Source organism: Raphanus sativus, unplaced genomic scaffold, assembly GCF_000801105.2.
Source record: "Raphanus sativus cultivar WK10039 unplaced genomic scaffold, ASM80110v3 Scaffold2412, whole genome shotgun sequence".
Classification (NCBI taxonomy): Eukaryota; Viridiplantae; Streptophyta; class Magnoliopsida; order Brassicales; family Brassicaceae; genus Raphanus; species Raphanus sativus.
In genome coordinates, this window is record NW_026617720.1 from 1 (window position 1) to 11,340 (window position 11,340).

At 33.6% G+C, this 11,340-nt stretch overlaps 2 protein-coding genes across 2 annotated transcripts; one reads left to right on the top strand and one right to left on the bottom strand.

The window, feature by feature from the left end:
• The first annotated feature begins 2,504 nt into the window (after positions 1-2,504).
• Positions 2,505-3,371, top strand: LOC108808577 (uncharacterized). Its single transcript, XM_018580699.2, has one exon. The coding sequence runs from the start codon at positions 2,505-2,507 to the stop codon at positions 3,369-3,371; it is 867 nt and encodes a 288-aa protein (XP_018436201.2).
• Positions 3,372-4,718: 1,347 nt separating this feature from the next.
• On the bottom strand, positions 4,719-7,099 carry LOC108810952 (cytochrome P450 708A2-like). Its single transcript, XM_018583021.2, has 8 exons — positions 6,885-7,099; positions 6,474-6,798; positions 6,234-6,386; positions 5,834-6,082; positions 5,665-5,757; positions 5,508-5,586; positions 5,301-5,407; positions 4,719-5,213 (listed from the first exon to the last, which is right to left on the bottom strand). Exons 1-8 carry the CDS (start codon positions 7,097-7,099, stop codon positions 4,989-4,991), a joined length of 1,446 nt encoding a protein of 481 aa, XP_018438523.2. The 3' UTR covers positions 4,719-4,988.
• Positions 7,100-11,340: the final 4,241 nt, after the last annotated feature.

Consider the following 11,340-nt stretch of genomic DNA (forward strand, 5'->3'; position numbering starts at 1 on the left):
CATTTTGACATTTTCACACAGATTAAGAAAGTGATAAATATATGTAAATTGTTATTAATTACATATCTCTGACCAATAATATTGAGAACAATAAAATTATATTAAAATTAATGCAGTTTGCAATTAATTTTCAGCTGAAAATAAATATAATTTGCATTAAGATTGTAAAGTGACACTTTTGTGTAATAAGAAAAATGTTATTTTTTGGTAAAGAACAAAAAATGTTAGAATAATACTTATTATAAAACAGATGGAGTAATTTTTTTTGTTTAAAATATTATACTTGAGAAACTTACTTAAAATAAATACAACTTTTTAGTAACTGCCCTTTAAAAGTATAGATAACTCATGATCCTTAAAACTAAAAATGCATAAGATAAATTCAAGTGAAATAGGCCGATAACTACACATGTTGGATTCATCTCTTCATTTTTAGGTATTTTTCCTTTGTATCGACTATTAATCTCACACTGGAATATTTAAAATCTCATATTAGTAATTTGAAGCCTACAGTTAGATTCTTTTTGTTGTTAGTAAACCAATTAGGTTCTTTGGAGACAATACAACCAACATGCTGATTTTGCTGCCAATTTCTTGTTCTACTTAAATGTAGTATCCCTTCTTGATTAACACAATGGCAAAATGCCATCAGGAAATGGGCCCCTCCTTGTCTTGTCTACCTATGGCGGAACCGGTTAGGTTGAACTTGAAGCCTTTTTAGAGGCTTATTTTTCATAGTTGTAATCGTGCAAGTTTTAACTTTTAATCAATCGAAGTTTGTTTGAGCCAAATCCTTTTGAGTCTGATTAGGTAGGATTACAGACAGATTACTAAAAGATAATCTTCTTTCTATATTTTTGTTTACTTTATTTGAAAGATTCGATGTGTTTAGCTTTTGGTATCCAAAATATTTGTCATTGGAGACAGAATGTGTCGGCTTTGAGTCTCATGGGCTGGTTTTATGACTTTTGTCTTATACTTAGCAGAAGTGGGGATACGTTTACATAATAGAACGTAAAACATGTAAATTTGTCATTGTTGAATATTTTTGTAACGCTTAGATGTTGACAGCTATGGGTTCTCATGACTATTCACTTGATCCATTGATACATTTCGTGTGTTAGTTTGTGTCAATTTTTGGAGGTCCAAAAACTTGTTTACTAACTGACTTTGTCGTTAATATAATATTTTTTTAATGTTTTCTTTTTAATCATGCGATATCACGAATCACTTCTTCCTCTATAGTTTCGCTATCCCAATTTAATACGTTTAATTCTAGATTTTTTTTATAACTGACCAAAATATACGTGTAGTTTGGTGACATAAATAATTAAATCATTCTGATTTTTTTTTAACTATATTTCATAAAACGAAATATTACAATTCATCTTTTCTCTCATAGAGATCACCATCCTCGTTGCATCTCATAATCATCTTTGTTATATAAGCCCATGTTTGACTTCATTCTTGTTTTGGTTTGGCTTTAATACTTGTAAACCATCGACTGTCCATGACTACTAGACTTCTTAAGTCGTTCACTCGATCTATGAGCTTTATTTTAAGTGATAACCGGTGTATTAACTATTTTAAATTTAATTTATAAAATATTCAAATAAATAAACTTATCTAAAGACAACTATATACCTTAAATATTTGAAATATCTATCATTTTCCATCCAAATATTAAATTCGGATATCAGATTTTATTTTAATTAAACTTGTACCACATCACCTTTAAAATATATTTTCTTATCAAAATAATAAATTCTAAAAGAAATATCTATCCGAAACTATGAAACTGATTAGATCTTAATAAACAAGTCAATAAATCTTGTAGTTTATTATTAAAAAAATATTTACCAAATTGGATATTTTGACAACTCTAAAACAAAATTGTTCACAAACTTAAAACTACTAAACTAATATTATAAAAATATAATAAATATGAAAATGATTAAAAAAATAAATACTTAAATTAAAAATATAGAAAACCTGCTCATTATATCATCTAGTAGTTTGCATTTTGAAAGAAATCACTCGTCCTATTGTAAAGGTTAAAAAAGCATGATCAAAGCGTCGTCGTAATAATAGGTATTAGGCGTTTCCGAAATGAAGCCCATTAGCCCAATAAAATTTGATCCCAACATAAACCTATCCGAAACCTTAGCGGATCCCATCTCGGAGAAGAAGACGAGGACAGTGACATTAGTGACGGCTGCGACGAAGGCCAAAAGGAGCATCGTTTCGTTGAACCTGTTAGAGAATGCATTATCATCGAAGGCCGAGATTTGGTCGGTTCCTAGCTTGAGAAGCCGGTCGGATGATCTCTGCGGTTCTTAGCTTTAATCTTGTCGGATCTTAGCTCGAATCTGGTCGGATCTTAGCTCGAATCTGGTCGGATCTTAGCTCGAATCTGGTCGGATCTTAGCTTGAAGCTTGTCGGATCTTAGCTTGAAGCTTGTCGGATCTTAGCTTGAAGCCGGTCGGATCTGTGCGGTTCAAGCATGAGCGATACTGTGATGAATCTTGAAGAAGCTGGTGGAGAGACATGGAGCAATATGGTTCTGAAAAAGCTTCTTCGACCAGCAAGGTACTTCGACCCACCCGATGAACCTGGTTTAACGACTGATTCTTCTTCTTGCGAGGAGCAAGAAGAAGACACGAAGCCTCCTAGGAAGCGTTGCTTTATATGCGCTAGTTTCGAGCACGTCGGGGAACAGTGTTCAATGGGACACGACTCTTGTCCTAACGACGGGTCCGTTTGCTTAAGATGTGGAGAGATGGGACATGACATGTCTTTGTGCAAGTACGAATACTCTGTGGATGATCTCAAGGATGTACGGTGTTATGTCTGTAATGGCTTTGGCCACATGTGCTGTGGGGAGGCGGCGCTCTCGGAATCGTCGTGGGCTGTCTCTTGTTACAAATGTGGTAAAGCGGGTCATGTTGGACTGGGGTGTGGTAGGCACTACGAGGAACCCTCCACGTGTTGGGGGAAAAGGCATTGCTCGAGTAGATTAGCTGAGAAGAAAAGGAAACGTCTTGCCAAGGCTCTTGCTACTTCTGCAGCCATTCGGGAGAGGCTTGAGAAGAAGAAGCTGATGATACTGGAAGAACAAGAGCACCCTTCCAACGGGAAGAGTGATGCAAACTTTGAAGAGGGTTCTACTTCCCACGAACCTAACGGGAAGAAGAATGATGGAAACTCAGAACAACAACATTGTACTCTTGATGGGAAGACGATGAAGGATAGTGTTGAGTTGGAACAGGAAGATGAATCTAATGATAGAAGCGTTTGGACAAAAGAGGGTTCGGTCTTTGGAAAGCATCAGGAGGCTGAGTTATCCCCCCATTACACCATCAGGTCATAACCATAGATCACCAACAGTCAGTTATGGTAAGCATTCGAGTGTAATGGTCATCTCTCGGGTCTTCCAACTTCAAGGTGCATATATGGTCATGTACCTTCAAGGTATGGTCCAGCCCACCACTATAGCGAGTTTTAAGGAAAACTGTGAACGGTTGTTGGATCATTTGATAATTGGTGAAAGGTCAAGATAGTATTGTTTTGTTTCTTCTCTTAGGCAAAGTAGTTTGTGTCAGTCAGTCCTCATTTGTTAAGTGATATGTTTTTGTTCGAATTTATGAAAGATAGTTTTTGATGGCAATGCCAGGAATCAGATTCGATAGTTCAAATACAAAAGTAACTGTTATATTCCTAATGATTTGCAAAATATAAACATCGCCAACATCATTACTGAAATCTTCTTTGTAGACCGTGAGGATTCAGATTCTATAAGTTTTATACATACAAAGTGATCAAATACATATGTAAAATAAAACAAGAAAAATATCCTTTGACATTGCTTAACTTAAAATCTAAAGCGTCCTTGGAGGGAATAAATTTCCAGCATAAGCGATGTTTTTTCTTGCTTATGTTGATGTGGATGCTAACTACTTTCATCAAATCTCTAGAACATCCATTCTAGTAATCTTTCAGCCTAAGAGTTGTGTTTTCTTGCTTATCTTGATGTGTTGTGGATGCTAACTATTTTCATCAAATCTCTGGACTTTACCATTCTAGTAATCTTTCAGCATATTATTTATAATGTTTAAAAATACAACATATTTTTAAAAAAATTCACCCAGCTCAGAGCCATGTGTTTTTTATTAAATGAAAATATCTTTCTTATTAATACAGAAACAATTTGAAAGACTAACATTTATTTTGTAAATTATTTACAGTACTGCTATGCTGACATGACACCTCTACAATAATCTTCACCTTAGATAATTAACTACTCTTTCTTTCCTTGACTAGTTACACAAAATGCCACTCATATTCAACCAACATCTTATCGTTACTAACTCTAGATGAGCTGCATACACAAAACTTCTGCAATTTTTTACTAACAGAAAGCCCAATGAAATGTTATGCCCATCATAAACTATTGTTGTATGCAAGTAGGCTTTTTCATATGAAATAAGCCTTTGTAATAAAATGACAATAAGCCTTGGCCATATGACGAGAATTTAGTCACCTACAATATCTTTCATAGTCAAATTAGATTTTTCACTCATACGAACAAGAAAATATGCATATAATATAACTATAGACAACCTATTTCACGTGTTTAATCCAAGTCAATTAATGCAAAGTATGCACACAAATATGTAAAGTACATTATAATTTTCCAATCAATACGAGAATGGTAAAGTCAACCTCAACAAAAACAACAGATTTCATTAAGAACTTTTAAATTTTATAACCCAAGAGCAATGGAGCTTACAAATTCTAAGAATCTTTAGACTCCATCTACCAATAATCCCAGATAGATTCGTACATTCCTCGGGGATTATTCGTTTTTTGCATAAAGAAGAAAAAAAACATGAAAGGAGAGAATTGGAATATATTATTATGATTTTTAGTCAAAATATATTTTTATTATTATGATCTGATTTTTCAGATATGGAACTGCAGCATTCACCTAGCTGGGAGACTTGGGGGAGATCTTTATAAGCAGGTCCTTGGTGAAGAAAGGAAATGGTACCCGATATATCTCACATTCTTGGACCACCGAGAAATCGTAAGTTACAAAATGGTGAAGGAAGATTGCCAAGTGAAGTCTCGCTAAATCTGATCCTATACACTGTCTTGCTCCACCTCCAAACACCATCAATGTTTTAGACCCTGCTGACTGCAAATCTTTGCCCTGCCATAGAAATTAATTAAGCTCTAGTACATGATTTTGTTCGAGATTAATGGTGTGGTAGATACAATAACTATATAAAATTAATACCTCCCATCTCCATGGATTAAACTCCAATGGATTTTCATAGATTTTAGAATTATAGTGAACCACTGAAGGTGCAACGGCCACTATCCAACCCGCTGGAATAGTGTATCCTGCATATTTACAAATATTTTCCCCCATATCTCATCTTCTAATCAATAATTTGGAGAATGGATATATGAGTAGTTGTGGTTAACTTTACAACTAACTTGCCTTTGACTTCGACATCTTTCACAGCCTTCCTAAAGATTATGGTTCCCAAGTTTGCCAGCCGAAGCGACTCGTAGATAACCTGCACACAGATCCGTAGACATCATATATATGAACATCCCAATTCCCCTGCTTGTTACTAAAGAAATTTTTTTCTTACCATGCGGGTGAAAGGCATGCAGTTTTTATACTCCTCCCAGGTAAGTCCTGCTTCTTTATCATCTCTCTTTTGTACAATCGCCTCATGCTCTCTCTAAAATATGATAATAGGAAAGACAATCTAAATTACTATATCTTCTCGGCCTATAACATGAGTATATATTAATTACCTTCAGCTCCGTAAGCACTCTTGGGTGTTTTGAGATAAAGTTGACGGTTAAAGCGGTAGCGTGAGAAGTGGAATCTCTCGAGACGAATCCAATATTTAATAGGAGGCTTACAATAGACGCTGGGTAAAAAATGCTGCCTTCTTTCTTCATCTCCTCTAGCAATGTATCGAGGAAGTCTCCTTGTTTCTCTATTGAATCTTTCCTCTCGTTCAGAGCTTCGTTAATTATCTTGAGTGCTTCTTTACGTGCCTGAATAAAAAAAAAAATAATTGGGTAAGTTTTTTTTTTTTTTAACTTATAATTGGGTAAGTTCGTACACAAGTAGTTACTAATATAGGAAAACTGGATGTGTTGAATAAAAAAAGAAGGAAACTGGAAAACTCAAGAAAATTTCTCTCACCCTGAGGACTTTGTAGACAGTCTTCCAGGTAGAGAGCGCGAAAGGTGACTGAAACCACTCAATATTGAAAGCCTTGAAATGATCTATAAGCTTTTCTTGAGTTTCTGGTTCTAGATTACTAATCATCTGTGGTGTTATGTACGATACTACCATCTACAAAAAGGAAGAGAATATTTAGATTCAGAAACTGAAATTGGTTAAAAGAAAAAAAAAACTAATCAACTAAGATGTGTAGCTTACGTCTGAAGCAGCATGCCTAAGGTTGAATGCGCCCTGGCTAGCCTTCAATTTAAAGTGCTCGCGGGTGGTCCGGTTCATAAAACCTATCAACTTTCGCTTCAAGCCTTCTGAGCCAATGAGATGCATAGTGGCATGTTTGATATGTTTGTGGATGTCCCCTTTTTTGAAGAACACATTGTCTTTTCCAAGTACCTTGACAAAAATATCCGGATAGCTTTGTACAAAAGACTGGTTCTCCTGCCGGAAAATCTCGTAGATAACATCTGCGTCCGTCGAAATCACCGTTCTAGAGCCCAAAATGTTGGTCCGAAACAACGGCCCGTACCTGGAAACATTCATACACACGCAAACTTGAGATTCAAGGAAAGTGGCTAAGAAAGCATCTAAAGAGGGATTAAAAATACGTTTGACCTTAGCATCCTCTTCTGAAAAAAGGGTGGGATCTCAAGTAATCCAGAAGACCTAAAGAATTCAAATGTCTCTCCGATGATTGGAAAACCCATTGACCCCGGCGGTAGCTTGCCACTGCCCTGGCAGTTTGGGTTCGACCATTGCCACAACCACTGGCTGATCTTCACTATCACTAAGGCTATGATTACATACACAACGTTCCACATGAAACTCATCCCTCTGAAGTTTAGATGTTTTGCCCTCCCTACAACTTTCTCTTAGACTATATAAACAAATATTACTACCTACCTTCAATCTTAATTTTCTTTTTATTCACACATATTAAAAAAACATTTAATTTTGCATATTTCCAAAATAAAAATATTATTATTTATACAGTTAACATATATCAACCAATAAAAAAATAAACAGAAAAATATTATTAATAAATTTTGCATTGAAATTATAAAACGATAATTATTTTAAAACTTAAATATTACTCTACAACAACAATTAAACTGAAACGGAAAGAATATGTACGTCTATGGTTTTAGTTTGGTGTCGAGATTTTTCCCAAGTTAGCTTGTAATAAATATTATTTCTTTCATAAATATTTTTTTCTCAAAATTTAATATTTTTTATTAGAATATGAATCCAGTTTTGATTGTGGATATCCATGTTTGGTTAAAATTTCATAAATTTGATTTTGCCCAGGAGTTATAGATTTGTCAATTAATCCTAGATTTTGTAGTTTTCACCATATAATACTTTGTACATGTGAAATTATGAATCATATACATCCCAATGTCAGTATCATATTCTCAAACTTAATATGTTTTCCACCATTTACCCCATACTTGGTGTCGATGGCAAACATTTTTCCTGATTCGTAAAAAGATATTTCACTTCACAATATTCGAAAATACCTACCGCCGGATCCAAATTTTGTTTCATTCCATCTTTTGCTAAATGCAGCTATTATCTAACAGAAATTAATTGAGACTTGCGTGATTCTAAAGAATACACAAATTTTCCTAATCTAAGCAAATAAGAAGATGAATCATTGGTAACAACCTAAGATCCTAAAAATATAAACAAGGTGATCTAAAATCCAATCAAGAAATAAGTGCAAGAACTAAATTTTCAATCAAATGCTAAAGATGGATCCATGGACAAGGATAATTGATATAAGGTGATCAAGATTCAGTCTAGGATGTTCAAACAAAACAATTAACAAGTCTATAGGTTTAGATCACATTCAAATAGATAAATCCACTCCGTGACAATAATCCCTATGCTAATCATGCATTAAACATCAACTCCCTTGGCTTAACACATTCAAGCATGCATAAATCACAAGTCTACTAATCATCTAACAGTACAAACATCAAATCCCTTTGGTTATTCAAGCTAGAAAAATACTAAGTTCATTCAAGTATTTTAACAAACATCTCCCGAGCATATAATAACTTAAGGTCTAGATGAGAGTAATCAAGTTTAATCTAGCATTAAGAACACTTTAGCAAGCATAGAAACTAGTAGATCTACCTCACCCATGAATTCAAAAAGAGTATACTCTCTAATCTTCATGAGAGACCTTAAATTCATATGAGATTCAAGGCTTATGTTAATAATCAAGAGAAACCCAAGATTAAGTACTTCTTTAAACTGATAAAAAGATTCAAGATTTTACGAAATTAAACAAAGTCTTGAGAAAAAATAAGATAAGATTAGGGTTTTGCCTCATAAAGTATTTATAGGCTCTCTAAAACAAGTTGGCCAAGCCCAAATATCTTGGGCCAAACCAAATAAAAAATGAAGCTTTTGAGTCGACAGCGGCCTCTCCATCCCGCTGCATTTGGCCACTGTACATGTCCTGAAGCCAGCGGTCTAGTGATGTCGCTACGTTTCCCGTGTTCACAGCGGCTTCTCCTTGTCGCTATGATAAGACGCTACCAACTTCATTATGAATATAGCGGCTGCTTTATCTTGCTACCAAAACCCGCTAGAACACATTGACTTCGTGAGACTAAGGTAATAATGTTATGGGACTAGGGACTTCATCTAACCGCTGTATAAACCCGCTGCATTCATCAAACCACCACAGCGACCACGCTACACCGCTATTCATCCCGCTGTAGCACTTGGATCATATTGAATGCAACTTGGCTCAATTTTTACCTCCTTTGTCTCCATGATGCTCTTCAAAACCACTAATTGGCAACTCCAACACCTGATGAGACACATGCATGACAATGCAACCTAATAATATCTAAATGCTATTCAAAGTGATCAATATATACACTAAATGATAGTTAAAATCATGTAAATTCATAAGATATCAGAGAACACAAAGGATGCCCCTCAGAAAAAGCAGAGAGAATTTGAATCACCAAGAACCGATGCCACAATACCACTTGAGAAACCAAGTTCCAGTGAGCCATAGAACCCTAAATCTCCATGCAGCCACCGCCACCACCAAACGCTACAGCGGAGGAGAAACGAGGCTGACGAAGAGCTTTAAGACGCAGTACGCACCACCAACTCAGTGAGGCTTGACTAGATCTTGGGAAAAACACTGGATAGCTCTGATTCAGACGAGGGAGGAGCACAACAGTGGAAGAAACTGTCCTCTAGCGACCTCCGCAGCCATTAACCTTAGATCTGTGGTCGGAGTGACCATATCTGAGAGGCAGCCGCCACCCTCACCGCATAGAACAACGAAGAAGACAACAGAGAGATGGAGATAGACGCAGTTGAAAAAGAAAGACGGAATCCGGCGGCTGCACGATGGAAGATGCAGCCACCGAAGAAAAAACTGTTTGAAATAAAACTGTTAAAGAAAATAAGCGAGAGAGAAAGTTAAGAAGAAATAGTTTTTTTTTCTCTCCTCATCTTATTCTTCTGATAAATAATCCTTTTTAACTTGTTGTGCATAAAACACATCACACAAAATTATCTTCATCTATTGTATTATTATTTTTTATTACAATATAAGATGTGTTTTTAAACCACATATTTTATTCTAGGTAGCTACTACCCACACTTTATGCGGGAGAAATTCTGAATTATGTTACTTATAAAATATATTCATATTTATAACAAATAGATTTTAATAATGGTAAATATTTGTTTTAGATGATGAAAATTATTTTGAATACAACCAAATTAATCCAATATAAAAACCAATTAGATATGATATAACTTGTACCAAAATTTATTTTATCCTTGCTTCTTATTCTAAAGACGCTAAAGAACATAATTAATTTAATAATTTTTTAAACTAAAGAGGTTATGAATCAATGTTTGCAAACTCCTTAAAACTTGGATGATATCAAGCAATACAATATTTTGTAATTTCAGTATGAACTCTCTTTTTGGTAAAAAATTCCATTAGTAAGAAAGTCTAATGATGATATTAGGTTATATTAGAATTTATATATAATGTTTTATGTTAATTTTAATGAGAAATTTTTGAATAAAAAATATTTGTAACTAAATTTTTTTTATTTCCTTTTCTTTTTTTTAATTTATTTTGTTTTTGTCAAAGTTTTTTTTTTTTTTGTCAGCAACAACAGACTCATATAGACTCTATAAACCAAGTTTTTGTCAAAGTTAGCCATGCATATAAATATATGTATATTTTAATTAACAATGTTTTAAATCTCATAACTTGTTTATAATGAAAAACTATTTGTAAAAGTTATAGTGGTTTATCACTTATATTATTTGTTTTGAAAAAAAACCATGATAATTTAATAAGTAAACTCTTGATTCTTTTTATAAATGTCTTATAAAATCTTATCAACACTATTTGGTTTCGAAAAATATTTTCAAAATTTGACACTATTAAATAAATAATATTATTTATTATAAATTTTATATGTTTTCACTTTTTATAATTAAACAGTAAGGTTTTTTAATTTATATGAATGATAATTTTCATCAATATTTTTATGTGCGCATTTCTTATGTTCGTATTTTAAGCTAATTTTTTTTTGTAATCGAAATTGTTTATTTTTGATATATCTAAGAATAAAAAATACATATGGTCAGGTTAAAATATTTTAAAGATAGTACTAAACAAATATATTATTTTAACATTTTTAAATGAAAGTATTTTTCAAGTTTTCAATAATTTTTTTTTTGTTTTAATCACATTAAATTCAGTTATTCCATGTCATCCTTTTTCTTGATCCATGAAATCAGTCAAATATATAAAATAAAGTTACACATGTATATTAAGTGTCGTTTGTTTTTTTTTTTGGTTGAGATGTCTTGGTAATCTCTCCCAGTTAATTAATAATAGAACCAGAGCCGTGCACAATGAGTAAATTAAAAGGCATTTGCCCTAGGCCTCCAAATTTAAATACAATTTAGGGGCTCCAAATTAATAAAATGAACTATAGCATAGTGGTTTTTATGTGTTTTCTATAGATTTAACTTGGGTTCGATCCTCTCTTTTTGTGTACTTCCT